This window comes from Danio rerio, chromosome 4, assembly GCF_052040795.2.
Source record: "Danio rerio strain M-AB ecotype USA chromosome 4, GRCz13ab, whole genome shotgun sequence".
NCBI lineage: Eukaryota > Metazoa > Chordata > Actinopteri > Cypriniformes > Danionidae > Danio > Danio rerio.
The window spans coordinates 76,815,748-76,841,587 of NC_141024.2; the positions used below are offsets into that span (position 1 = coordinate 76,815,748).

The 25,840-nt window shown below is 39.7% G+C and overlaps 4 protein-coding genes across 20 annotated transcripts in view; 1 reads left to right on the forward strand and 3 right to left on the reverse strand.

Annotated features, from left to right (window-relative positions):
- Nucleotides 1-14,000, forward strand: part of hspa12a.2 (heat shock protein family A (Hsp70) member 12A.2) — a 40,538-nt gene extending 26,538 nt beyond the window's left edge. Inside the window, exons 2-5 of one of the 2 annotated variants that reach the window (XM_087247002.1) lie at nt 8,797-9,207; nt 9,309-9,533; nt 11,059-11,230; nt 12,232-14,000. In XM_087247002.1, the coding sequence (XP_087103128.1) occupies nt 8,920-9,207; nt 9,309-9,533; nt 11,059-11,230; nt 12,232-13,262 (1,716 nt within the window). In that variant the 5' untranslated portion in view covers nt 8,797-8,919 and the 3' untranslated portion in view covers nt 13,263-14,000. Of the gene's footprint in view, nt 1-8,796; nt 9,208-9,308; nt 9,534-11,058; nt 11,231-12,231 lie in introns of those variants that run through there. The other variant, NM_001442653.1, reaches the window with a different exon arrangement.
- Nucleotides 1-25,840, reverse strand: part of LOC148682569 (uncharacterized) — a 1,090,975-nt gene that overhangs the window by 885,543 nt on the left and 179,592 nt on the right. The gene's annotated exons all lie outside the window — the stretch shown is intronic.
- On the reverse strand, nt 2,016-7,859 carry gbp4 (guanylate binding protein 4). 4 transcript variants are annotated; one of them, XM_087247003.1, is made up of 8 exons: nt 7,799-7,859; nt 7,322-7,525; nt 7,103-7,230; nt 5,582-5,691; nt 5,057-5,244; nt 4,467-4,709; nt 4,093-4,373; nt 2,016-3,673 (listed from the first exon to the last, which is right to left on the reverse strand). In XM_087247003.1, the coding sequence occupies exons 2-8, from the start codon at nt 7,494-7,496 to the stop codon at nt 2,942-2,944; spliced, it is 1,857 nt and encodes a 618-aa protein (XP_087103129.1). In that variant the 5' UTR covers nt 7,497-7,525; nt 7,799-7,859; the 3' UTR covers nt 2,016-2,941.
- Nucleotides 19,953-25,840, reverse strand: part of si:dkey-61p9.7 — an 88,805-nt gene continuing 82,917 nt past the window's right edge. For 9 of the 12 annotated variants that reach the window (XM_087246995.1, XM_087246993.1, XM_087246992.1 and 6 more), the window contains 8 exons: nt 25,573-25,620; nt 25,141-25,185; nt 23,120-23,167; nt 22,657-22,870; nt 22,208-22,306; nt 21,188-21,274; nt 20,943-21,096; nt 19,953-20,739 (listed from right to left, as the gene is read on the reverse strand). In XM_087246995.1, coding sequence (XP_087103121.1) covers nt 20,944-21,096; nt 21,188-21,274; nt 22,208-22,306; nt 22,657-22,870; nt 23,120-23,167; nt 25,141-25,185; nt 25,573-25,620 — 694 coding nt within the window. In that variant the 3' untranslated portion in view covers nt 19,953-20,739; nt 20,943. The remainder of the gene's footprint in view (nt 20,740-20,942; nt 21,097-21,187; nt 21,275-22,207; nt 22,307-22,656; nt 22,871-23,119; nt 23,168-25,140; nt 25,186-25,572; nt 25,621-25,840) is intronic. The other 3 variants (XM_087246996.1, XM_087246994.1, NM_001327849.1) reach the window with 2 other exon arrangements.

Sequence of the window (25,840 nt, forward strand, 5' to 3'; positions counted from 1 at the left end):
CCGTTTTCCTTATAATCACATGGCATACAGTAAATAAGCTGTAAGTCATGGGATTTACACAAAGTGATTGGTGTACCTCTAGCCTGCTTTTGAGTAAAGCTCCTTCCTGGTACTTTGATCGCCCCCTGGTGGCTGGCTGCAGTTCAGGTCCTAAACTCTGCCTGCTCCTTATCAATGAGACTCCAAATAAAAAAGCAGTTAGTACACCTGCAATAAAATTTCCTGAAAGATGCTTTTGATCAATTATCACAGGTTCAGTTTTTGTAAAGAGTATGTTTCTAGCCAGTTATTTTATGTTATAATGATGGATCACTATTTGAGTAAAGATTAATGTCCTCTTTGATGACTTTATTCTGCGATGCGGAAGTGTGCTCGATTTTGCGATTGTTTTAGAACTTCTGATTCAGCTGCCTGAGAGATAATAGTCAAACTAGTCGCTCTACAAACAAGTGTGTTCATAACTATACTAAAACAGTACAATCATGTATACTTTAAAATTCACCATATGATTTTAATACAGCGTAATACAGAATACTCATCAAAAGGAGAATTCATAAAGGACTTACCCTAAACTGTCCTTCTGCAGAAATATTGAAGATAGGCCTTTTTATTTCTGTGCAATCTGCGTCATAGAGGGGAAAATTAGATGTATGTGGTGTTGTATAATGGCAGATGTCAATGCTCAACAAAACTAAAACTACAAGTAAAAATTATTTTAACAACATCAGATGATTCACAGGCTTATTAAAAGGTGTATGTGACGTTCAGTCTCAAAATGTTAAAATCACCTCAAAGGAAACCATGACAGAGGCTGTTACAAACACAATTTAAAGCATAATTGTTTTAGGGGGTTACACAAGAAATGTATAGCAGCACAGGCACATGAATAAATAATACGTCAAAATACACACAAAAAACTCTGACTTTACATCAGAATTAAACTGAACAACCTTTTACTCACATTCTGCTTAATCAGCAGCCTTAGCTTACTGCTTCATCTATGGTGCAAAAGAAAATAAATGAATATAACTTACCTGTGTCATCCTCTGAATAAAGCAGCATCTAATGACGGCAGTCTCCTGAGGTCATATATAGCCAACATTCTCCTGATGATGAGATTAAATTAAACGTCTTCTGATGACGTACAAAGAGACCCTGCGTTTGTTCATGAGTGTCATGATTGAGCATGGAAGGTGGAACTCAGCAGCAGATCATGAGCTCTCATCACTCAATACAGCTTTGTGTTTGGTCCATTCGGATTGCTAAACCAGAGAACATTTCTTTCCTTTTACAAGTGTACATTTCAGGCTTTATGCAGGTACACCTCTCAGGTCTGAGAAGCAGATATTCACTAATTCAGCTGTTTTTTTTCTGACTTGTTCGCCAGTCATGTTGACAGAAGGCATAGAAGAGAAGCACTTCCTGTCTGCTTTACTCATTTGACAAAAACTCATACTGTTTTGTTGTCATTCTGAATGCATACAAATAAAAATAGCCTCTTTAAAGTTTTCAACTCTGTTTGTCTTATCAATACAACATCAACAAATGTATCCTGCCTATTCTAGAGAAATCAACGGGGCAAGCGATGATCTGTGCACTAATGCGAGCTCCACTCAGACCTGTATGGTGGTATTACAGGCTCAGATTATTATATGTTGAGTCTGATTCTGCTCTTATTGTATTCATCAGTTTTTGCAGCCTTGCACCACGGCCACTGATGCTGAAATCTGTGATGCTGCCAAGCATCCCTCGCTTGATTCTTCAACGTAATGTTGATGTCTTTCTCATGCATGTTACATTTTTAAATGTCATGTTGTTCACAGATTTGATGTGAGCAGTTTCATGTCAACTTTTTTTCTAGCACTTCCTACATTAATAAATCTAATGTTAAAAACAACCACACTAGGCTATTTAGCTACCCAGTGCTGAGTAAATATTAGACAAAGATTTATTTAAACTATAGTCTTTGTGTTAGCAACATTACACACATTTTATCATTGGTTTTCAATAGACAGTGCATGGAACATCATCTTTATTTGTGCAAACATGTTTTTCACAAACACCAAACTTATTTCTGGGAGGGTCCTGAGACCTCACCTGGATTCACAACTGGCTTCAGATCTGGTCAGAGTTTGAAGTATGCTGAAGACGCCCTTCTCACTCTGGAATTTACAGTAATGTCTACATTTAATATTGCACCTGACGGCTTGTTTTATTGGGTTACACAAGAAATGTAAAGGAGCACAAGCAGTCATGAGCAGGGCCAGACGGAATCCGAAACGTATTTTGCTATTTCTGCAGAGAATTTTGGTAAAAATCTGCGGATTTCTGCGGAACTATTTTGGGAGTATCCAGCGGAGTATCATAACTAAGTCCTTAATATATGAAATAAAAAGTAATAAATTACTGAATAAAAACTGAATAAACTCAGATTTACACATTTACTCAAGTAAATAAACAGAATTAATGATGGGCTAGAAATCTGCGGAAAATCTGTGGAATTCTGCATGCGCAGATTCCGTGTGGGCCTAGTCATGACTCCCCTTGTCCCCTCTCTAATAAGGAGACGTGCAAGGTCTCACGACCCTTGCTGATTATTGAGGATGAGAGAGCTCCTGGATTTCATCTGAAATAACGTAATCTGTGTGTTCCAAAGGTGAAACAATATGAGGGGGAGTAATTAATAACAGACTGTTAAATATATGTCAACTGATCCCTTTAAGATGACCATTTTAGTATTCTAGTTAACTTCATTAATTCATTTAGTTTGCATGAATATTACCACTAAATGAGTAATCTCCAGTTAATTGCAAAGAAAATACCGAATTAACATTTCAGTTCAGTGTTCATCTCAATGCATCTGACTCTCGTGCATCAAACAGGCTTTAGCATAGTTTAGCTGAGAATGGAGGCAGTTCCTGCTCTAAAGCACAAGACTAAGCTAGGATTCAGACTGTTTCAGGTCTTCAAGCAGGCAGCGCTCCTCTTCCTGAAGGATATCAATGAATTTACATTTCGCTATCCTCCCACTGGAATCCACAGAGTCACAAATCTTCCTCATGATCTGCTGACGGGTTACATTAGTCTGGGTGATTTCAGAATACAGTTCTTTATGAATTATTCTCTGGCCGTGAAGTTTATCTGCAATGCTCTTCACATTCGTAACTCTTTCAATGAAAGCCACTCTGTGTGCATTAAAGAAATCATTCTTTTCAATCTCTGAGTTCAGTTTCCGCTCATCTCGGACTTGCTGTAAGTGGACGAACTCTTCTTTCCAAATAGTGGTCGTCCACACAGACATCTTGTCTTTCTGTCGGACGAGATTCATTTGTACATCATCGACCTGCAGCTTCCTGACCTTGAAGAAGTTTGGCTCGACGTCTGTTCTGAATGAGATGCCCTCTTCAGGATACACAGATGCTCCAGGAACCTCGAGGACATGCGGAGTTTTCACCTGAAACGGCCTGTCAGGTCTGGGATGGCTGATCGGAAGACTTGATCTTTCATTCTGCTCTACTTTTTCTTTCGAGCGAGCATCATTCACTGGGAAGAAGTAGACGTGAAGAATGAGAGGGTCTTTACAGCGCATGTAGAGGAGAAGATCACAGTGTGTCTCCAGTCCCACTTGCTTATTCTGACTCCGGTATGCATCAAAGAGCTTACCCATCTCCCCCTAAAGACACACACACACACACACACACACACACACACACACACACACACACACACACACACACACACACACACACACACACACACACACACACACACACACACACACAGCATCTCAGTTCTGTAGCAGTCTCAGCAGATTTGAAGTTGTCCTGTTTACATATATATTGAGTTATATTAAAATATTAAAGGCAGGATTGCGGATGGAAGATAATCTAAAGGAATATGCCAGAGTAAGTGAACCCTACATGGGCAGAAATGAAAGATCAGACCCTTGGGTAAATATCTGGGTGTTTTAGTAAAAATCAAAATTGGAGAAGCCAAAGTTCCCAGATCTTCAAGCTGTCAGACTGAAGTCTGGCTATGCAAGACTAGTTGTTGGTGAGCCAGGGCATATTGTTTGCTTGAGGTCTAGCCTACCTCAAGAGCCTTCAGGTGCTTCCCATCGGTGTCCTTGAATGATCGAGCCATGAATGCTTGTGTAGCCATGCTGCTGAGGCGTTGGTGCTCTGAGGACACTTGCTCCAGCTCCAGGGGGAAGGAGCTCTTCAGCTTCTCCATTCCTCTCTGGTACACCTCCAGACCCTCCTGCGTTGCGGCCTCGTTCTCAATCTGGGCCATGGCGATCACTGCGTTCTCCAGACAAAACACAGCCCCACTGGAGATGGTGTCCACGTACATCTTCGTTAGATTACCCAGAACTTTCAAAGAGGAAACAGAATCAGTGAATAACAGAACTGAAGGAGAGATCACTGAGAACACTGTGTAACGCTTCAAACTCCCTGTAGAATCACCTCTGCCTGTGACTGTGTGTCCACCTTTCAGTTGCTTCACTTCGCTCCTGTCAAAGACGAACTTGCAGAAACGTTTGGTGACCTCCAGGAACTCAGGGTCGAGCTCGGCAGGACTCAAACTCTCCAGAATGGACCTTTTCTCCGGGGTGGTTGGTGATGGGAAGGTGAAGCACGTCCTGCAGGGGAAGAATTTCCGGATGCACTCCCTGGGAAGGTTGTACATCATTACTTTTTTCGAAGTGCCTAGAACAGATGAACACATGTGGAAGATCTCTTCAGGTCTCTAGAATAATGAAGTTGATAGGATATAGTTGGTTCAGCTGCTGTTCTGGGTCACAGTGGGCATACATTCGTTAATATATAGAACTCATCCCATTCACCCAACCCTAACAAACAACTTTCTGTTTAGATAAGTCACTGAAGACACAGTTAAGTAGTATATCCAAATGAGGCAGCTACAGTCTCATCCAATATGTGGTGTTGGAGTACTGTAGATCTGTTAACAACACAATTAACCTGTAAGAGCTGATGAAAGAGCTCATGCTCATAGTGATTGTGAAAGATTCTGCATTAATGTGTTTATATATTACCAGGCCTCAGCTTCAGCGCAAACTCCAGATATTCATCCTCTGTTAGATCTTTGCCATCCAACTTCAGCTCAAGAGTGAAGTCCCTCAAACACCAGATGAAATGAGGGAAGAACTTTGCAAAGGCAGTGCAATCATCAGCATCTTCATCTGGCGTGACCTTGATGTGCTCTATTAGTTCAGTCACATATCTGACAGCTTGCTCAGGTGTAAACACAGAGGGACTGTTCAACCAATCGACGAGTATTCATCAGGGCTGCACTTAACTAAACTTTACATTGATCATCAACAAACGTCCTCTGAAACTGAAGCTACAGCTCAGTAAATATGCTTTACACCTGATACTGTACTGTGTAAACACCTCTCGTCTTCTTTTCCATCTCTGTTCCTTTTATTAGAAATAAAAGTAAAGCAAAAATGTTTCCTAAAAACTATACTTGCATATGCCAATATGAGAATAATACTCTTTAATAATACATTTGTCCTGTATTTGTGTTTCCCTGTGTAGACAAATGTAGAGAAGGATACTGAAGCTCCTCCATAGCCTTGTTGTCGATCACCCCACGGCTGTTGTAAACCAAAGTGCTGCTCAGAAGCACAGCCAGACTGAAGATGTAGGTGTCACGCTTTGAGTCGCCCTGAGAAGGAGAACCGCATTCTTGAACACAGAATAATCTGGAAATAGCATCATTGCTTCTTTATTTTTACTTCACTCATTTACTTTAATGTTGATTTCAGTAAAAGATTTCCCACAACAACACCCCGTCAGCATCACACTCCTGGCTGGATCCATTATTGAATCATCACATCCGTTTCACACCATCAATGCAGATCCAGACTTATGTACTGAGGTGAAAATACAGTGGCAAAACCAATCTGCCTTAACATCTGGCCCGGTTAGTTTAAAATCTATTTTTACTTATCCAGACCTGCACAGGGCCAGCTCCAGGCCTGATCTAGATTCCCTTATGTTGACTTGGCCAGTCTGGTTCAGATGTGCTCTTGATCTGGGCCAGTACCATGCTGGAAATAATTATATATATATATATATATATATATTGCATGCATTTTTTGGGAGACTTGAGTAAATACCTCCTCTTATGCCCCCTTCTCTTTGTATTTACACTGCATTTTTCCATCTGTAAGTACAAGATGCTTTATTAGCACTGATGTTAGTACTTAAAGTGGTATTTCATGCATGTTTATGACCTTTGTTCAAATGTAACAGAATGTGTGGCACAAAACTAAATAGTTTAAATCATGTTTCTGATAAATGTGCTGGATGAACTGTATTCACCGTATTCTCCGTGCAGCCATTTGAATCTTTTTGTCTCGAGACTTCCGCTCTCATTCACTTCCACTCATTTTAGATGTTTAAACAGCGCGGTTTGCTGCTTGATGTTGCAAACTGATATTTTCTTGTTTTATTACTCTATTTCCTCTGTATAGTCATGAACACACTTGTTTATAGGGCGAGTAGGTTGGCTGTTTTCTGCCGTTTACTAGTCATTTCTCCCATAGGAGTCTGGATTGGAAGTTCTAAAACAATCGCAAAAAATTCTTCCGCTTTGAAGAATGAGGTCAATACTGTTTGTAAATAAATGGAAAATATAGATAAACATATAGACATGTCAAATGAACTGGACTATATCCAGAACCACAGGTGAAATGGACTGGCCCAGATCCAAACCTGAACCAGTTTTAGCCCAGTGCTGGTCCGGCTAAATCAAAAACATTTCTGGGCCAGTACTGGCCCATTGTTTCAATAGACACCAGCCCAAGTGTGTTTGCCAGATCTAGCCCAGAACTGCGGATGTGTCCAGGCCAGAGGGGTTTTGCTATCTGGGCAGGCTGTAACATGCAGTGTTGATCCTAAAGACATGCGCTCTGACCTGCGCCGTGTGTGGTGTGCATGAGCTTGTTTAATTCATAATGCTATTTTCAGCAGAGCAACAGGATACGACTGCACTATTACTATAATTCATCTGTTTGTTCTTCATTAGTGTTCCAATAGTGTTCTTAGACAAGGTAGTTCCGGCGTTACTTTACCTTTTCCACATCTTCCAGTCCCTCAGTGTCCAGCAGCACCAGAGTGGTTCCTGCTTTAGTGGGATGGGGCATACACCACATCCATATACCTTCTGTCTTGGGTTTAATATTGCTGCTTAGTGCAAATCCTAAGAGATAACACACGTCAGAAACTCCCACAATGGCTCACGGGCCGCATAGATCAGCGTGACGTGTGGATGCTGTTTGTGTGTCTCTAACCTGTTCGTTTCCCAGCCAGCCGGTTCATCAGGAAAGACTTCCCTGTGCGGTAGAGACCCACCACGGCCACCACCACCACCGGCTGCTGGATCTGCTGCAAGACCTGCAGCGCCGCCTGCTGCACACACAGCTTCCCATCTGAGCCTGTGTCGATCAGGCACACCGGTTTGTCCATGCTCACTGAAAACACTGGAGCTGTCCAACCTACTGGCACACACAACTCAAACACCTCAGTAATTGTGCAACAGTCCGCTCAGGAAGGAACTTTGTGGCTGATTGTGTGTGAAAGGGTTTCTCAACACACCGAGAAGAAAAGCCCCAGCATATACTCACATTACACACACACACACACACACACACACACACACAATGATCTGTTAATGTGCTGAGGTTGACTGCAAACACTGGAGTATGGAGTCTCCATTTAAAGAGCAGCAGCACATGTGGAAATGAACTGAAAGAGTGTACATGTCTTACCCTTTTGCAGGAGTTATCTGTCTAGCTTCAAGATAAGCTGCTGCAAGGACAAACTTCCAGTGTTTTAGTCGTGTGTCTCAGACACGCCTTTAGGTGCAGCCTCTCAATGCTTATTGGTCTAGACTGAGTTGGGGAATTTCCTTCAGAGACCTTTGCTTTTTCTTTCTGCTCTTCCTCCTCCTGTCAGTGTTTGTGCAGCAGTCTAACTCTGTAAACCACACGACTGCACAGACAGAAGGCTGGATTGGCTAATCAGTCACATAACAAGTCAAATAGTTTGCTCATGCGCCATTACTGCACTCATTGAATGACATCTTTTAAAACTGAGCTATGAAACACAGTGAACACTCTGAACAACAAATGCTAAATATAGCAACACACGAGGAGAGTTTAGATCAGGGCTGACGACTTCTGGCTTTAGCTTGGAGAGAGAATTTAAGCCCCGCCCATATCATAAGATACCCCACAACAAGCCACACCCAGTTTATTTAAAAATATATAGAAATGATAAATATATTATTTTAATGGTTACTTTTTATGAAATATTTATTACAAATTAGAGCATCATTACTATTATACAATTGTTCTATCACAAATTAATGATCAATTCTACATTTAAACACACAACTGAAGTGATGTGAGGAGGTCATTTAAGAAATCTTTGCATAAATATATTAATTTCAGGGCAGCACTGTGGCTCAGTGGTGTTGCACTGTCAAGGTCAGCTAAGGATTTAGCTGGTCATCTCCCAGCCTGACCAGCTAAGACCAGGCTGGAAATGGCCAAAACCCTTCTAAAACCAGCCTGGTCAACCAGCCTAGGCTGGTTTAGTCAGTTTTTTTCAGTAATGTGCTCACAGGTCAGCTTTAAACATGTTCAAAAGGTTATTTCTTTTATTTCTTTATTCAGTCCTGTACTATCACATATAGTGCCACAGATGTGTCTGAGTGCTAAAGTGAACACTTCTGGTCTGGACTGTCTGCTTTATATCCTCACAGTGTCGACGCCCTTTCAGTGAGAAGGCAGGTTTACCAAACTGAAAGTAAAGTCAGCGTTATAAATACAGCACGGCATGGAGGACTGACAGCACTAGCACACACAGTCTGACAGGTTGAGGAGCAATGGCAAACTCAGTGCTTTACATCGCTATAGACTTTGGCACATCCTACAGTGGATACGCCATCAGCTTTAAAACCAAGCAGCCTCAAGAATCAATCCTAATTCCTAACTGGGGTGTAGACTATGGCTACAACACCTTCAAAACCCCCACCTGCATCTTGTTTGATGAACATGAGACGTTTCAGAAGTTTGGCTATGATGCCATGATGACGTACACTCGGTCAACTGTAAAGAGTCAGGCGAGGAAAAGCTTTCTGTTCGAGCACTTTAAAATGGAGCTCTACGACAAGGTAAGAGCAGTTACTTTCTTATCATACTTGATTTTATTATGATCATGATTAAGAGACAGACCTCAATTATTAAAGCTTTTGTTTATTGTTTTTCCGCTAAGGAAATCCACCGGGATCTGATGATCACTGCAAAAAACGGAGGCCAAATGAAGGCGCTGACCGTTTTTTCGGAGAGTCTGCGATATCTGAAGGATCACGCTCTGGAGAAGGTCAAGGAAAACCCAACCGGCAAGACGTTCATTGCCTCAGACGTTACATGGGTCCTGACCGTTCCTGCCATCTGGAACGCAGCGGCCAAACAGTTCATGAGAGAAGCAGCTATTGAGGTGAGTTGATGAACCCAAACACAGACGAATAATCAGCAAATAAACGGAGGCAGTTTAGTCTGGCGGTGTGTAAAGAAAGGCTTTATACACCATATAACTTTCACAGCTCTTTGGTAGTGACATGATGTTTGAGTTAAACAAGATTTCACATTTCTCTCCCCTACCTAAAGCAGACCAATCGAAATAGCGAACATTAGCAAAATATGTTTGGAGTAGGATATTCGGTGGTCTTCAGAGTGACACTGAAACAGCATCATAAACAATAGTATGTACCACAATAAGCCTCAGAATGTCATCAGAATCCCAAAAGCAAACCCAGTTTATCCAGTGAAGCTGTTGGGAGATGGTTCTGCAGATTTGAGGAACTGATGACTTGCTTTGACTGAATATTTAGAGATTTATTTGTTGACAAAATGTTGTTAAATATTAATTTCATATTTTGTTATACATGCTCGGATTCTTCTAATATAGTGAATATATTTTAAATCATAATAAGCTATTATTTCTGTTATGATCGTCTAGGGGTCGATCACAACAGCAAGGAAAAGAGAGCCAATACCAGAGAGAATCTGAGTTTAACAAGCTTTGTTTATTACTTGAGTTAAGGATATATATTTTCAGGGGAAGACCAGGCCAAACATAACAAACAAAAATACCTTTATTTGCCAACTATCTTACCTACAGAACATAAAAGTAATAAATAAAATACACAAATTACTAACCTAACTCCATATCCCCAAAACAATAACAAACGTACAAAAAAAGTGGTGTAAATCCCCCTAATCCTCTTCTCACAATTATTCAAATTTTATCACAAGTGTGTATTATATTAACCACGATTCTTAACGTTAGGGTAGAAATGAGTGTGCAAGAATAAACATACAAATTAAAACAAGACATGACAGGAGAAAAATCAAAACAAAATCCCAACATTAACCCCACTCTTAAATGTTTCTACACATACCAAACAGATCTCTCTCTGGCATAGTGCTCAATAGTGGGCAAAACAGAGAAATATGCTGGAGGAACACAAGGGCGAAAGCTAATGCGTAAAACAAGTCATCGTGTGCTCACTCAGTGCTCCAGATTTATTTAGAGTAGGTTGAGATGAGAACCATTCGAATCCATCATCGAATTTCCTCCAGGAACCGTCTGCCTTCAAACAAAGCACAAACACACAGAGAGAACACCAGAGGGCAGCATAGATCCAAACACATTAACTAAAGGTCTTAACACCCCCACCCTTAAAAACAAAACTTGAGCAAATCGCTGCTACATTCTAGTGGCCACGAAATGTTATTACAATGCAAACTCGTGCTTAAAACCTAAGAAGTCTGGTCAGCCTTAACGCTGCTGAAAAATGCAGTGTTGCGCCCATATGAGCTAATTCCTGAGACTTACCGGCAAAAGTTTCTAAATCTTGTGAAAATGTTTATTATATACTTGTTGACATAATAACAATGCCTGTTTCTATTGTAATATTATTATCTTGCTTATCATCAATTTTCTTTTAAATGATTTTCAGGCAGGTCTAGTGATAGAGTCTGAGCCAGAGAGGCTCGTCTTTGCCTTGGAGCCTGAGGCTGCATCTATTTACTGCAAACATCTGCCAAGTGAAGGCTACATATCAGAGGAGGCCTGTCGAGACACACTGGAACAAAAACCTGGAACCCAGTATATGGTTGTGGATTGTGGAGGTACATCTCTAGCATTTCTCTTACATTGCTGTTTCATTTTGTACAGACATCAAGTTTATTTAGCAATAAGAACCACAACAAGATTTTAAAAATGAATGCACCACAGCAACTGCTCAGGATACGGGCCGGGTCCAGGATTATGGAGACCTTGTGATAAGGAGAAAAAGACTAACATAAGCTTAGATGCCTTTCAAATTATAATGTCTTTTGGCAAAGTGTTCCCGGCTCCGGTTGCTCTAATTCATGATACAAACAGTATCATGAGGGTAATCCAAAAATGTAGTCGTGGTCACAGGCAAAGAGTTCAACGTAAGCAGCAAAACAACACAAACCTGAAACAAAACAAGATTCAGGAAACACGGCAAGACTAGATTATAGAACAACCTGAAATGTTACAGCAAACAAGACTCAGCAATGTGTGTGAGAATGTGAGGTGCATATGTAGTCCATCTAGTCAGTCTTTCTACAGATGTGTGCAAGTAATCAGGGGTGATCTGGAACTGGTGTGTGAGTGAGGTGCCTGATGGGAATTGTAGTGCAGTTCAGTAGCAGAGTTATAGTTCAGTGATAGTGGGCGGTTTCCAGTGATCTGCAAGAGCTAGGGCTAAAGTATCTTAATTTTCACTTTAGTATAAGTGACAAGCCGATTTACTATTTGGTAATAGGTTTTACTGACACAGTTTAGGTGATGAATTATAAATAAATGAGAGGATTAAGATGTTGAGCTTATAACCACTGCTAAGTAGCTTAAGTTTGATAACTGAAAGTAGTTCTGGCACATTATTTATTCATCACATATTGTTTTTAGCATCCCATATAAATTAGAGTCATTAGTTTTTATAAAAATAAGTGATCTACACGAACTGTTAAAGGTAACTCATTATAATTAAATCAAACTATTTGTCTTTGTGTGGTTTTGAGATCTAGTATTGTTATTAATGTTATTCTTTTCCACTTCTGATGATGATGTACAAGATTTAAACGTCATTCTTATTTTGCAGGTGGCACTATTGATATAACGGTACACGAGGTGGTCGAGGACGGCAAACTGAAAGAACTGAACGCCGCTTCCGGAAATGACATGGGTGGACAGACCGTAGACAGGAAGTTCATCTCTTTTCTGAAAGAAATATTTTCAGAGAAAATTTACAACAAGTTTGAACAAGATTTCCCAGCAGAGGCGCTGAAATTAAAATATGACATTGCTCTAGCTAAATCTTGTGATCAACTTGTGCTGATCCAGTGCCCAGTGACCTTGCAGGAACTGGCCAAGAAAGAAAAGGCAATCGAGAGTTACTTTGAGGGTGTTGAGGGAGCGGAATGGGACGAGGGGTCGATCATAATCAAAGAGGATAAACTGCAGAGCTTTTTTGATGAAAGTCTCAAGACAACAGCAGAGAAACTAGAGAAGATCACGAGCAACCCTGAGCTGAACATTGAGTACATGCTGTTAGTCGGAGGCTTTGCTGAATGTAAAATTCTGAAGAAGTTTCTGAAGGAGCGCTTTGATAAATGCAAGATAGTCTGCCCTGTTGAACCCCAGGTAGTAATAATCAAAGGAGCGATCAGATACGCCAAACAGCCCAAAGTGGTCAAATCCCGTATGAGTGCTCTAACATACGGGATCAGAATAGATGCGCCCTTCGATAAGGTCTTACACAAAGACAAGAGTAACTATGTGAACAGTGAGGGACAGACGTACTGTGATGTCTGTTTCGAAACATTCGTTAGAAAGGGAGAGTCGGTCAACTGTGATGAAGTTCGACAGTTCTTTTTTAATCCATCACACACCAATCAAACATCTGCCATCTTTCAGTTCTTCAGCACAAATGAAAAACAGGTGCAGTTTATCGATGAGCCGGGGGTTGAGCCGGTTGGCTTTTTTGAAGTGGGAATGCCCAAAACTGATGGAGGCTTGAGTCGTGAAATTAAATTGGAAATAAAATTTGGCTCCACTGAAATGAAGGCAACTGCCACTGATGTTGATTCTGGAGAGACTACATCAGTCAAGCATGACTTTATTAACAGTTAATATTAAACACACTTGAAGAGTCGAGAAGAAAGCGCTGCCGCCACCATTCTGCATATCTAAAATACATTACAAACAGGCAGTGTCTATTTAAAGCATCAGTTATGTCAATTATTAAAGTTTCTCATCATAAATCAATACCGTGATTGGTAGTGTTTGACATCAAGCAGAGCAAAAATTAAATAGCAAAGTAGTATAGGCAAAACAAGGGGTTTCTATAGTGTTGTTTTCCTTCCTTTCTCTCTGTTGTGAATGTTTATTACTGAATGAGGAACCCAGTTGGGCCGTGTTTCAGACAGGTTATACTCTACTCTGAGCTAGTCATATATCACTGTTGGACTTCAACAGATCCTGAAGCTGGCTCCCTTCGTAAAAGATGTGTTGTTCTTTAGTCTAATAATCAGCGGACCCTCTGAATGCAGGTATCCCAGAGACCTGAACAGGAAACAGAAAAAAGTTGAAACAGCAGCAAGACTTACAGTGTATTATTATTGATTATTTTGTTAAAGTTATTCTAGCCGCATATCAAATTACAGTTAATTTAGGGTAGCACTGCAGGATTTCATCACCCAGGCTTAAGAAGAGTGTTTAGTTTGATCATGGAATGGTGAAAAAGGAAAATTTATAGAGATTTTATATATATCATGTATTGCCATACTGTAATTTCCCTCTAAAATGAGTGATTTTGTCGTGTCATTGTGTTACAAATCAAAATAAAAGCAACTGTGCATTAAACAACTACATTGATTCCACTCCTGACTTCACTATATTGTGCACTGTTTTGAGTGTCCAGTGTTCAGTGTTGGTGTCTGAATCCTGATTTACCAACATTCATTCACAATCCAGTCTGCCATCGAGTGTTTATCTGATGTTGAAGCATAAAATGTTGGCCCCGAGGTGTGTTTATGTGTGTGTGTGTGTATATATATATATATATATATATATATATATATATATATATATATATACATATATATATTGCACAGACCTTGAGATTGTTAGATTGAGGAGCAGGCTCTGCTAGTTGTGCCCTTCTGTCTCCAGAGTCACACCAATATTCTTGACCTTATTTTTTGTCATTTGACCTTTAGTGCCAAGGTACACATTCACCTTGAGAAGCTCATCTCTGTTCCCAAACGCAATGACTTCAGTTTTCTCTTTGTTTAACTGAAGACAGTTTTGGCACATCCAGCTGTTCACTTCATCAATGCATTGGCAGAGGGTGTCAATGGGGCTGTAGTCATTAGGCAGTAAGGCTAGGTAGATCTGAGTGTCATCAGCAGAGCTGTGGTAGGAGATTTGGTTCTTTCTCATTATTTGGCTCAGAGGGAGCAAGTAAAGGTTGAACAGGAGAGGTGCCAGAATCTAGCCTTGAGGTACTCCGCATGTCATGGGTGTCCACCTCGACCTATGATCACCTAAACTGACATGGTAACCTCTACCTTCAAGGTAAGATCTGAACCATTTGAGGACTGTGCCAGACAGCCCAACCCAGTTTTCCAGCCTATCCAGAAGTATGCTGTGATGGACAGTGTCAAATGCAGCACAGAGATCCAGCAGCACCAGCACTCAGGTTATTTTACCTGAATCTGTATTTAGGCGTATATCATTGATTATCTTTATAAGAGCGCTCTCTGTACTGTGATGTGCTCTGAAACCAGATTCAAGATTGTCTAAACACCACCTGAAGTTTAAGAACTTGTTAACCTGGTTAAAAACAACTTTTTCAATGATTTTGCCAGTGAAAGGGAGATTTGAAATTGGCCTGTAATTGCTCAATAGGGTGTTATCCAGGCTGCTCTTCTTCAAGAGGGGTTTAACAACTGCAGTTTTAAGGGAGATTGGAAAGCTAAATTATAACTAATACACAGAAAGTCATTAGAACAAAAGACTAATAAAAAAAGCATATCTCTTTTCAGAATGATGGTGTATGGTTTTTAACCTTGGTTATACAAGACAGCAGACAGAAATGAATGATGAACAGAGAGAGGAAGGATTGCCAAAGGAACTCGAGTCAGGAACTGAACTCCAGCAATTGAACAGGCTCAGTTGATTTAATCACATCTGTTCTCTTAATACTGAACATTCGACAATATTATAGCAACCAAAGCTAATCAGTCAAAGAGGGCAAGTAAAGCAGACACTGTTCTCCACAATGAAGATGTGTTAAACAGAGTTTTCTGTCAAACTGAAATGGCTAAAACAATCAACTCTCAATAAATCTCACTGAGGACTTCTGTAGAGCCGGACAGGAACAGGTCAAACAGGTGAGTGATTAGAAAAGCTGCGGTTTGAGGAGTTGTTTAATGATCCTCTGCTGAGATTTACCTGAAATCAGATTTACCTGATTTCATCTAGGTTGTGTAGTTTTGTATTATGCTGCGGTCACACTAGAGTTTGTGTGTGTGCGAAATTCTGTCGTATGGCTCTGTGAAAAGGGACGGGATTACACAAGATTATCAGACATTAATCAATAAATGTCTGTGCAGAGAGGTCATGTTTTGATCATCGATCGGTCTCACGCACTCAAGTGATGTGACTTCACAGGTCAGAGGTCACCAAGCTTGAACTATCTAATGCAGTGAACTGCGAAACTTGTCGCACAAGCTTGCACCTCCGGTCTGACGCATTCGTGATTCGCATTCATAATTCTTCTTATTAACAACAGATGTTCACTTCATTAATCTCTTAATTGTCTGGTTAACTTGAACTCTTCTGTTGAGTTTGGGTAGTTTAATTTAGAGAGGGAGCAAATACACTCTGGGCTGAGGACATTTGAGGATTTTGGATGTTCTTAGACAGATAAAAACACAAACGAGTCAAAACACATCTAATATTCAGTGTAAAATACTGTCATGAGTAAGAGTTTAGTGTGTGCAGAGAGATTTAAAGCATCCACTCATAAACACCTTTAACTTTTATATGAGACAAGAGGTATGACATTCATTTTCCCTGGAAATCTGTCACTTGCACATCACACACACCCAGCTCACACACACACACAGCATCCCGTGTTCATACATGTACAGAGATGAGCTAGATGTGGCTAAACCCCAGAAACAAATAACTCCTAAATAAACTCTTCCACGAGATAAAGCAGTGTGAGCTGACATCTGCATCTACACACTGATCTACACGATGTGTTCAATCCTTTATTTCCAACTCTACATTTAAACATGTGTCTGTATTGATCATCCACTCATTCATTTTCCTTCAGCAACCCAGTACTGGGAATGTGGCCGGTATTATAAAAGAGAATAAAGAGTTAATGTGCTGCTGTCCATTACTGTGGGCCATGTGCTGTATATACACTGAAGATAACTTTAACAACACTCTAAAACAAGACGTGCACAAATTAAACATATCGACATCAAGTTCCTGCAATGCTCCTTTCTGTGGTAAACAAGGACCGATATATCATCACACCGCCCCAGTGACATGCTGCTGTTCACACTCACACAGTTGATCTACCAGACGTCTGTGTGCATTAAACTGTTTAAAGTTTATACATGAGCAGAAACTAAACAGCTCTAGTTGGATTAGCATTGAATCATATTTTACAGCTTTGATTTGTTGATCTTGTCAGTGATTATAGAATAGATCTCTTGAAGATTGTCATTGTCAGTTTCAGACAGTGGATTTTCTCTTCAAAGCTGTGTCAGGGTGTCTTTTGTGCTGATTTTGATGAGGAGTTTCTATTACAAGAAAAACAAGAAATTTCCTCCTACACTTCGAGGGAACTGAAGTCAAATAATTCCTCAGAACATCATCAACTGCATTTCACTTTTGATTTGTTTGACATGTACTGTTCAGAAGTGTCTGATACACAGCTGTCAAACCCAGTTCAGTTCCAACCCTCATTAAACACACCTGCGGTATTCCAGAAAGCAGGATATGTGACATACCAGGTAAGTTTAAGAGTGAGTGAGTGAGTGGATAACCTCAGCTTTCACTTCCAAAGACGGAGGTGACCTGAGGAGTATACAAGAACCCAAAGCAACTTACTCTCTGAAGATGAGCTGCTCCAGAGCAGGTGATGTTCCAGAGTTAGTCTGCTTCAGAGAGGCTTTTGATCAGGATCCTGTGCACATACAGCTGAAGTCAGAATTATTCACCTCCCTGTTACTTTTACCCCAGTTGGGATCTCTCTTAGAGATTTATTTATTTTCTCTTTCACTGCAGCCCACAGCAGAACTTTATTCAATTAACATCGAGTCAACAGGCAGAATGCTGAAACGTCACTGCTGAACTTCCATCAGCTTTGCACCCTCAAATGATGCTGTGTCCAGTGTTAGAAGCAGATTTAGGAGGCACTGTTTATGTTATTGAGAACTGATGATAGTCCAGCAGGATCACTCTGAGGGTGAGGGCTGCCAGTGTGGGGGGCAGCACTTAGGGGACAGCTTTTTGCCAGGAAGCCATCACTCAATGCTGCTGCACTGGATGCCAGCTGCAGGCCATTATGCCCAGTGGGCACTTTAAGGACCGGCACAGGGTTGTTTGCACGGTTCTGTGTAAAAAATATGATGATGCCAAAGACCAAGTTAAAGATATTCTCACAAAACTGTTTTCATTGAAGAGCTCCTTCTATTCAGAGGAAATGTGGCAGTCAGGTTTGGAGGATATTAATAAACAATCCATTAATTCTAGACATTGTCTGATTCAATTAAAAATACTTCATAAGTTACATTATTCAAAGAAAGAACTACATAGAATCTTCCAGAATATTTCACGCCTTTGTGACAAATGTAATTCATCAGATGTGGATCAATCTCACAGTTTGATTTTTTGTTCTAAGATACAGAATTACTGCAAAAGAATTTTTGAAGTGCTTTCCGAAGTGTTGAAGTTGCATTTACAACTAGATCCAATGCTTGTAATTCTGGGATTCTCTGAACAAACGCATTTGTTGTCAAATACACAACATAAATTGCTCTCATACGGCTGGCAAGAAGCTACTGCTACTGTTTTGAAAAAAAAAGCAATCCCCTTCATGTAAACTGTGGCTTAGAGAAATTGCCTCTGTGTTACATTTGGAGCGAATTAGATACTGTTTGAAAAGAAAAAACTTGAACAATTTGACAAAATTTGAAAATTTCTTTTATCTGTTACCGTGAAAAAACCTCTCATAATAATGCATCATTTCTGTAATGGTTTAACATGCTTTGTCATCATACTCTGTTGTTCAAACAGGTCTTTGTAACAAGTTTGCTTGTTATGTGGGTGTTTTTTATTTTATTTATTTATTTATTTATTTTACTCCTCTTAATTTTTCTTATTTGCTGTGCCTATGTTATATGTGGACAAAATATGTAAACAGAGTTCATTTTGTCTTCAGTCTGTGTCTTCAAAGAGCTCCTCCAATGCTCCTGTTTATAAGATGTAAAATGATGATTTTGTTACTGTTACCCTGTTGAACATCTTTGGGTCACATGAAACTTTATTGTTTTTTTTCACCTGTTATTAACAACGCAATGACATTTAAAATATGACAATGTTAATGCACTGCTTTAAGGAGACTGAAACTTGATAACATTCAGTTTCCAGAAATTCACCTGGGCCAACAGAAGTACTGAGACCTGATGCAGTCATGAGCAGAGTTTGGGCTATGTTTGAGCTGGAACTTGAGTTTTGTAGTCAGCGATGTTCTGAGGAAGTATTATTATTATTATGCCTTTCACTCTTCAATTTGTTTATCTAAGTGAAAGGATGCATTTCCAGTTTTTCCAGTTGTATATACTGGATGTTCAGTGCGTCTGGAAAGTGTTGATAGCGATGATGTCTAAACAAATGTAGATTTCAACAGTCTGAAGACCTGCTGTGAACACAAATACTGAATAATATCTAGACAGTAGTGAAATTAAAACACAATATATAGAGCGGCTCAGCGGTGAGAACTGTTGGCTTACAGCAGGAGTGCACATCCCTGATCCTGGATATCCACTGTCCTGCAGAGTTTAGCTCCAATCCTGATCAAACACAGCTAAACCAGCTAATTAGGATCTGAAGGAGCGCTTGCTGATTAAAGACAGTATGCAGTACGGGTTAGACGTGTTTGATCAGCGTTGGGGCGGCATGGTGGCTCAGTGGTTAGCACTGTCACCTCACAGCAAGAAGATCACTGGTTCGAGTCTCGGCTGGGTCAGTTGGCGTTTCTGTGTGGAGTTTGCATGTTCTCCCTGTGTTGGCGTGGGTTTCCCCCACAGTCCAGACACATGCGCTATAGGGGAACTGATCAACTACACTGGCTGTAGTGTATGAGTGTGTGTGTCCTGGTCCTTGAGCACTGGGCTAACAACCACCTCATAATGACTAGATGTCATTAAAGCTCAATATGATGCAGCTAAACATCAACTTTGATATAAACAGGCCTTTATTTTAAAATAGATATTTATTCACACAAGAAATGAGTGTAAAATACTGTTGTAGTAACAGGGCGTCCTTACAGGCCACACATGTACATTATATATGTAAATATATTGTTTTCTTGAGTTATTCGATGAGTGCTTCCTATCTGCTGTCAAATGAGACAGTTATACGTTTAATTCAGTGTCATTGGATTCAGTGTAAAGGTGTTGTACTACACAAACAGAAAAGTTTAGTAATGTTGACTAGACTGCAGTGCAGCCCACAGTTAACATCATAACAGTTTTGACATTGACAAACACACAGCAAAAACAAAACCAGAAACAGTTATTAATTCAGATATACATTTATTGCTCAGCAATATGACTCGATTAGGCTAAACGTGAAGGAATTGTGTGGAACTCTGCGTTATTTACAGAGCACATATCCATCAGATGTGAATGAGGATCTAAAATACACACAAGATTACCAGTTCTGTCATATTACATTTAGATTTACCATATAAACCATAAGCACCGTATGAAGAGCAGGGACCAAGAAGAAGAGCAGCACAAACACTGGAATAAATGACCGTATGACTATTTGACAACAACACTGTAACCGTTTCCTGAATTAACATGAGCATCATCCATTACCATTATCAGCAGTGAGTTTAGTTTAATTATTTCCCCCTCACATTAACTATTGGCCTGCCATTGATGATATATATACACACAAGAAGACTTTTGTCCTTAAAGCAGAGGCTCTTTTCTTTATTTATTTGTAAAATGCTTGTATAATGATGGCATGAAATATTCTGAGCCATTAATATTTAGGTGAAATTCATAAAAATGCTCCGGCAGGGAAATATTAAAGATTTAATGAATGAAATATTAACGTTACACTAATAACACCTTTATTCTAATATCAGCAGAATAAAACACATGCTATTGAGGATATCCCTTGACCCACACAACACCAGATGCTTTTAATATTTCCTCTTCTCCTGATCTAAACTCCGCCTGTCCTGCAGACACTACAGTACAGTGATGTTCTGATTCCTCCATCCAGCGGTTTCAGCACTCATGACCAACATGCTGATGCAGCGCTGATGAAGAGGATACACCATCACAACCTGGAACAGACCAGAAAATCAGTATGAAGTAGAGCTAACCGTGTACAATATTACAGACTAATAGAAAGCATGACCACAGAGTATTTCCATATTTCCTCATTTTATATTTGCCCACGATTCAAAACAACAGCAGAATTAGTTCAGTAACTCTCATAAGTGAAGTTATAACATTAATATATGTATTTAGTTGTGTACATGTCTACCTTATCCTGTTTTTATCAGTGGGAAGTGGCCGTGTCTCTCTTTATTCTCCCAGTCGAGAGTCATCGGTGGGTTATGTAACGCCATCAGGCAGGCCTGTTTGTAGCACAGGTCAGCAAACTCACACAGGTGGTCTGGATTACAGAGTCCAAGCTCCTGAAACAGAAGCAGAATCAGCTTTATTCACCAGGTGTGTTGCTTAATGTCTGAAATCCTGGATGAAATGTGTTTTACTCTGTCAGCATACCGCGTTTATATCCTGGTAATATGTGAACTCTCCGTACAGTATCATGGCCTGCAGGTTCTGAAGAGCCATATCCATGCAGTGCTGCTGCTAAAATAAGACAGAGTCCAGTTGGGTCAACAGTGATCATATGGGGATGTTTACACAGCACTTCTGGATTCTGATAGTCATGCCATATTCTGTTAGTATCAGCACTGATCAGCACTAAACTCACTACAGCTGGACAAATATGAGGGCTGTTGGGGGTTCAGTGGCCACCGGGAGCGCTCCTCTGACGAACACTTGTTCAGGAGTATGATGATGTCTGTTTAGTGGATTCCTCTGAGACGTGTTTGGTTTTGGGTTTGTCTAACTGCTATATTTGGTCACAGTCAGATATCTTCTCCAAAGTAAATAAAAGTTTTCAAACTTTACATGAAATGACGTGTGCTATTTCTTGTGACGGATTTGCTTGATTAATATTTCAGTTCAATCAGTTGTGTTTGATGTAAATAGTTATTGAATGAAAGTGTTCTGTTCTGCAGACTGCTGTGTGTGTAATGATGTAAAGTTCACTGTTCCACCATCAGATGAACACAGAGACTGTATGAGGATCAGCCTTTTAAACCATTTACCTGGCGTGTATATTGCTGTATTATGCAGTAGTCTGGTGTTTGCTTTGGTATTGAACTGTTCTACATCAGTCAATTCACAGCTGTGTCAGACAGAACTCATTCATTGATCATGTTTTAGGTTGTTCTGCATAATAAATGCCTCAGTATGAAGCTCTTCTGCATCTCAGTTTCTCTGCTCATCATGAAACGCTTCTTTACTGTTTAACTCTGTCACGTTTTCACCTTATTTAACCTCTTTTAGAGTGTTTCAGCCATCAAAATCACAACTAGTTGACATTCAGTGTGATGGTTAAGATATGAAGAATTAAGATGAAATGTCATCGCATTTTACAAAACCTTCTGACATCATGTGCATCGGGCTGTTATTAATCCTGCTATAGTCTGAATGATTATTAATATGATTGTGTACCTTTCTGTTGAAGGATTTTGCTCCATCAGTTATTCCGAACACTGCCTGTAGTGACTCTCTCTTCTTCTTCATGTCAGTCAAAGCCTTGTCGAATACATTCTACAGAGAAGAGCACAACATTTATACACGTACAGACTGTTTTAAGGGGATTTTCTAAAAGCATTTAATGATGCAGTATATCTCGGTGCATTTAAATGAAACTGTTTTATTAAATGCTATGTAGAAATAAACATTTGGTCACTGAACATCTTTAGGAATAGAAAAATAATTGATTTAATTTCAAATGTGGTCTTGAATAAAAACAAGATTTACGCACAATTTGGTATTTGCTTTTGAGTTTTCCGATTTATTAACATTTTCACCAGCATCTCCAATTGTTTATATATATATATGATAAACAGATTTACAGTCTCATTATGTGTGGATCTTTCTGGAGAAGGATTTCACACCTTCATCATTCTTTTAATGGTTTCCTTCTCCGTCTTTTCATCCTCTAGTTTTCCCTGTTTAACGCCGTCTTTAATTCTCATCAGGCACTTGGGCCACTCCTTGACGCGCAGCATCTCATAACTCTTCCTCAGCTCAGATTCTCTGCAGGGGTTGTTTATGTCTTCAAATATTTTGCTGTTGGATCCTATTTCAGCAGAAGCCTCAATCGACATCCTTGGAGAAACAGAAGGAGTGTGCTGAAGATCTCCAATTAAACTGATAATCAACAAACAACACTGAAGGATTCTACAGTCTAGAGTATTCACATATCCATCCCCATTACTCCATAAACAGCCTTCTGTGTTGGTGTTAAAATGAATCTCAATATGACTGTGTCCATTACTATGATGTTAGCATCGTGCCCATAACATGTTAAATATTCACTTATATTGGTAAAACAGATAGAACCATATGTATATATACCTCTCCTTGAAGTCTGCCAGTTTTTTCTCACTCTGCTCCGCTTTTTCTCTGGAAGAGAGAAGAACGCCAGTGATTATAGTCTCTTTTATAGTCTCATTGTTTCCCCCAAGATTTCTCCAACACATCTCTAATCATAACAGTGTTAATAACTCATCTCTAATAACTGATTTATTTCCTCTTTGTCATGATGACAGTGAATAATATTACACTAGATATTCTTCAACACGCTTCTATTCAGCTTACAGTGGCATGTAAAGGCTTCACTAGGGTAATTAGGGTAAAGTTAGGGTAATTAGGCAAGTCATTGTATAACAGTGGTTTGTTCTGGAGACAATCCAACACTAATATTGCTGAAGAGATGAATAATATTGAGCTTAACAGGGCTTTAAAACTATTAAAAACTGATTTTATTTTAGCCAAAATAAACCAGTCCATGTTTATTTCCATTTTTAAAAATGGATTTTTTAAAACTATCTATACACAAACTTGTAAGAGAATCCAATCAGCTTTCAACTGAAAAACAAGCGAAACCTTTAATAATGTCCTTTAATAATGTCTTTTAGTGCTAGATTGTCTCGTGTGTTTAAACTAAACCAATCAAAGTAGAACTCAAACACAGCAGCTCGGCACGGTTTACATGTTAACAAGCTTATATTTTTGCTCATGCAGATCTAAGACATAACTCTGTGAATATTTCACTTTATTTGATGAACCGGTGTGTGTTCTGGCCTTTTAATTTTGGCTGCAGAGGTGTTGTAAAGTGGTCAAAAATGATGTCTGTCCCGCTCCCTGTCTTCCTCCATCCCATTTATCATGCCTTCATGACATCTAAATATTAAACACTAATAAAAGGATTTTCAGCAATGGCTACAACCGTATGTTACCGTAACCGTATACGAGAGCGAGCGCAGCAATGAGATTAGCTTTGAGGTGTCACGCTGATTTATATGACAATATAAACTGTACATTTATGAATGACATGAATGAAGCATATTTTGTGTACGGGCTATAGAATATTTCAATGTGGTGATTCCATTAGCTCATGAACGTTTCCTGCTTGTTATCAAACTACTTCATAACCATAATCAGAGAGAGTTTCATCATAACTTGACGTTAAAACAGCTATCATAACATCATTTATCAATATGTGGACATTTTTAATTCTCTGAAGCTATGAAAATTAAACAAGTAAAACAGGAAATACTTTAGGAGCATTGTTATTGTTTACATGCCTCAAAACGGGCTATATTTTGTCTGGGAGAGATTTTGACCTCGGCGGTGTTGTAGTGTTCAGCAGGGTGTGTTTTCCACTGGCTTTCTCATATTGTAGTTTTCACTTTCATATGAGTCCCTTATTACACTTCACACTAACAGCAGATCAATTATGATGCACTAAATGTCATGGAGACTAACATTGTGATTTCCTCCTCTGGCCAGCAGAGGGCGCCCTCACCCGGTTATTGACTCTGTCATCACTTGCTTGTTCTCTACGTTTCCCATCAACCCCATTCCTGCACTGATTACTGGTCCAGCTGAGAACTACTGGCTTCTTTAAGCAGACTGTTTCTACTCGCCCTGTGAGAGGTCTTGTTCTTCTGTTGTTGATATTGTGAGCGGTTATACCCTGTATGGCCTTCCTGTTGTGACTCTTCCTTCCTACAGTGAGTGATTCATTACCGCCAGCCTTTACACTGTTTATTCTGATCTCAGACATCGCTTGTTTGCTGCCAGCCCTGACCCTTAACCTGTTGATCTACTACCATCTATCCTGCTGCACTGTGTACGCCAATCACCGCCTGTTGGACCGTGATATCAATAAAAGCCTGCAGATGGATCCCAATCCGTCTTGTTACACTGATACAGGGGTGTCCAAACTCAGTCCTGGAGGGCCGGTGTCCTGCATATTTTAGTTCCAACCCCAATAAACACACCTGAACCAGCTGATCAAGCTCTTACTAGGTATACTACACTGAGAATTTTCCCAGAAACGTGAACTCAAAGGATGTAAATGAAAGCTTTACCTCAATTCAGCACAGGCCTTCTTTAATTCTTCAATAGTTGACTCTCTACAATGTAAAGCAGAGTTATATTAGTGTGTTAGTAACAGATTTCAGCAATGACAAATATCTAAGCGAGGGTGACGTGGGTCAGAATGAAGTGCTGCATCATAACCCATCATACAGCTCATAAATATACAATGAAATGTACATTATATTGTTTACCTCATTTGCATCAATTTCACCTTTATTGATTATTAATCAATGTATTTTAGTCTAGTAAGTCTTATTTATTATTTGTAGAAGCTTAGTAATTGTGGCACTCTGAATATAGATGCTTACAGCTGTGTTCACAGCAAACAGTCAAATCTACTTTATTAAAGATCTTATTTGCACCAAGAGATTATTTAATCCAAAAACAAGAAACAAAACCACTAGAAATAAACATGAACGTACCCATTATCAACAATCTCCTTTAACCCGGGGCAAACGTCACAGTTTAACCTACAAAACCACACAAGAAGCATAAGAAGCACATCCCACACCATATCTACTACTACACTGACCTGTGTCAGATTCATTAATCAACCAGTGTTTATTTATTAAGCAGGTAATTAGACATTAATAAAAATCAGCCTGAATGATGAGCAGAAAGCAGATGAAGGATGATTCAGAAATAAAGTGATGGAGGTGTGTGTGTGACAGAGAGAGCGTTACAGTGTGT